This window comes from Austrofundulus limnaeus, unplaced genomic scaffold (assembly GCF_001266775.1).
Source record: "Austrofundulus limnaeus strain Quisiro unplaced genomic scaffold, Austrofundulus_limnaeus-1.0 Scaffold412, whole genome shotgun sequence".
Lineage (NCBI taxonomy): Eukaryota > Metazoa > Chordata > Actinopteri > Cyprinodontiformes > Rivulidae > Austrofundulus > Austrofundulus limnaeus.
The window spans coordinates 129793-131129 of NW_013952814.1; the positions used below are offsets into that span (position 1 = coordinate 129793).

The 1337-nt window shown below is 46.3% G+C and overlaps 1 protein-coding gene across 1 annotated transcript in view; it reads right to left on the minus strand.

Annotated features, from left to right (window-relative positions):
• The window catches only part of LOC106528909 (kinesin-like protein KIF26B), a gene marked incomplete in the record, with an annotated part of 74705 nt that extends 73903 nt beyond the window's left edge, over positions 1-802 (minus strand). Inside the window, 1 exon segment of the mRNA XM_014024193.1 lies at positions 517-802. Within this exon segment, the coding sequence (XP_013879647.1) occupies positions 517-726 (210 nt within the window).
• Positions 803-1337: the final 535 nt, after the last annotated feature.

Sequence of the window (1337 nt, forward strand, 5' to 3'; positions counted from 1 at the left end):
CAGTAATATTTGGGGTCACGAGTTTTTGTCATGGATATTTTGTGGGTCAGAAGATAAAAAGTTTGGGAACCACTGTTTTATACAACACTGCTGACTGTAATAGTTAATGATAAAGTTTTAAAAGCATATCTTGTTTGATCTGATGGGAATGACTCTCAGTTATCGTTCAGCTGCAGATTTAAGTTCAGGAATTGTTTTAAAAGAGATTCATTCAAATCTGCCTTTTTTTATTTTCTTTTCAGGAGAGGAGACATTTTGCTAACAGGCAAACCCACTGGCAAAATGAACATCTCCATCTTCTTCCGCTTATAAGATGAATAACAGGGTGACTCAAATATGGACACTCATCAGTCATGCTCACATTTTTCAAACACGTTTTAGAGAAGACAAAGAGCCATCAGATATGCAGTTTCATTTTAAAATAATCTCATTTAACACTGAGTTTCAGCTGAACTATAAGGAAATGAAGCCTAGTCGTGTTCCTTGATCTTCATCAGAGCTTGATTGAGGACTGACCTTGCAGGAGAAGTGATGGTGCACAGCCAGACTCAGAGCCTGCTTCTTCAGAGCAACAAGAGCCGCGGAGCACTTCTCACAGCCCGCAACTTTCCGGCCGGACCTCCCGGAGCCCGGAGCGCCCGGAGCGGAGCTGCTCAGCGCCGGCCCCGTGCTGAAGGACATCCTTATGCGGTCTCCCAGAGACACGTCGTCCGCCCTGTGGCACATGTTTCCACCGTGGGTCGGCTCCGGACCCCCTCAGGAGTGGGGCGCCTCCTCCTCTGAGCTCTGAGGGACAAGAGGAGGCGGGGGCGTGGGGAGGTGGGGGCGCTTTTGTGCAGGGAGAAATTAGATATGAATCGACGTGGGCAACTGTAACCACACCCTAATGTTGTTGTGGGGTTTTTCTCTCTCTCTCTCTAGCAACATGATGCTCCATCTATGAAAACTCCATCCAAGCCTGTCTGTGTGTGGAGTGAGTGGAGGTGGAGAGCGCGCACCGGAGGAGCACTGGGAGTTGTTGGTGACCTCCACAAGGGGGCAGTAATGAGCAACTGTCGGCTGGCTTAATACGAACTGTTGTTTATTAAACTGGAAACAGCCAAGATTAAAGCACGAAAATAACTAAAGGAGTGACTTTCCATACAGGAAGGAATTCATATAATCCGCCAATGTTTCACGTTTTAGTCCAAAGCCATTTTATTTTTGCGAAAGTGACGGCATTGTGGCCATTTTGGTCAAACCTTGAAGAACAAGTTGTGCGCCACCTCGTGCTGTGATGTGAATGACTCTCAGGAGGACAGAAAATGTCATAATTAAAAATAAATGCAGGAGTATAT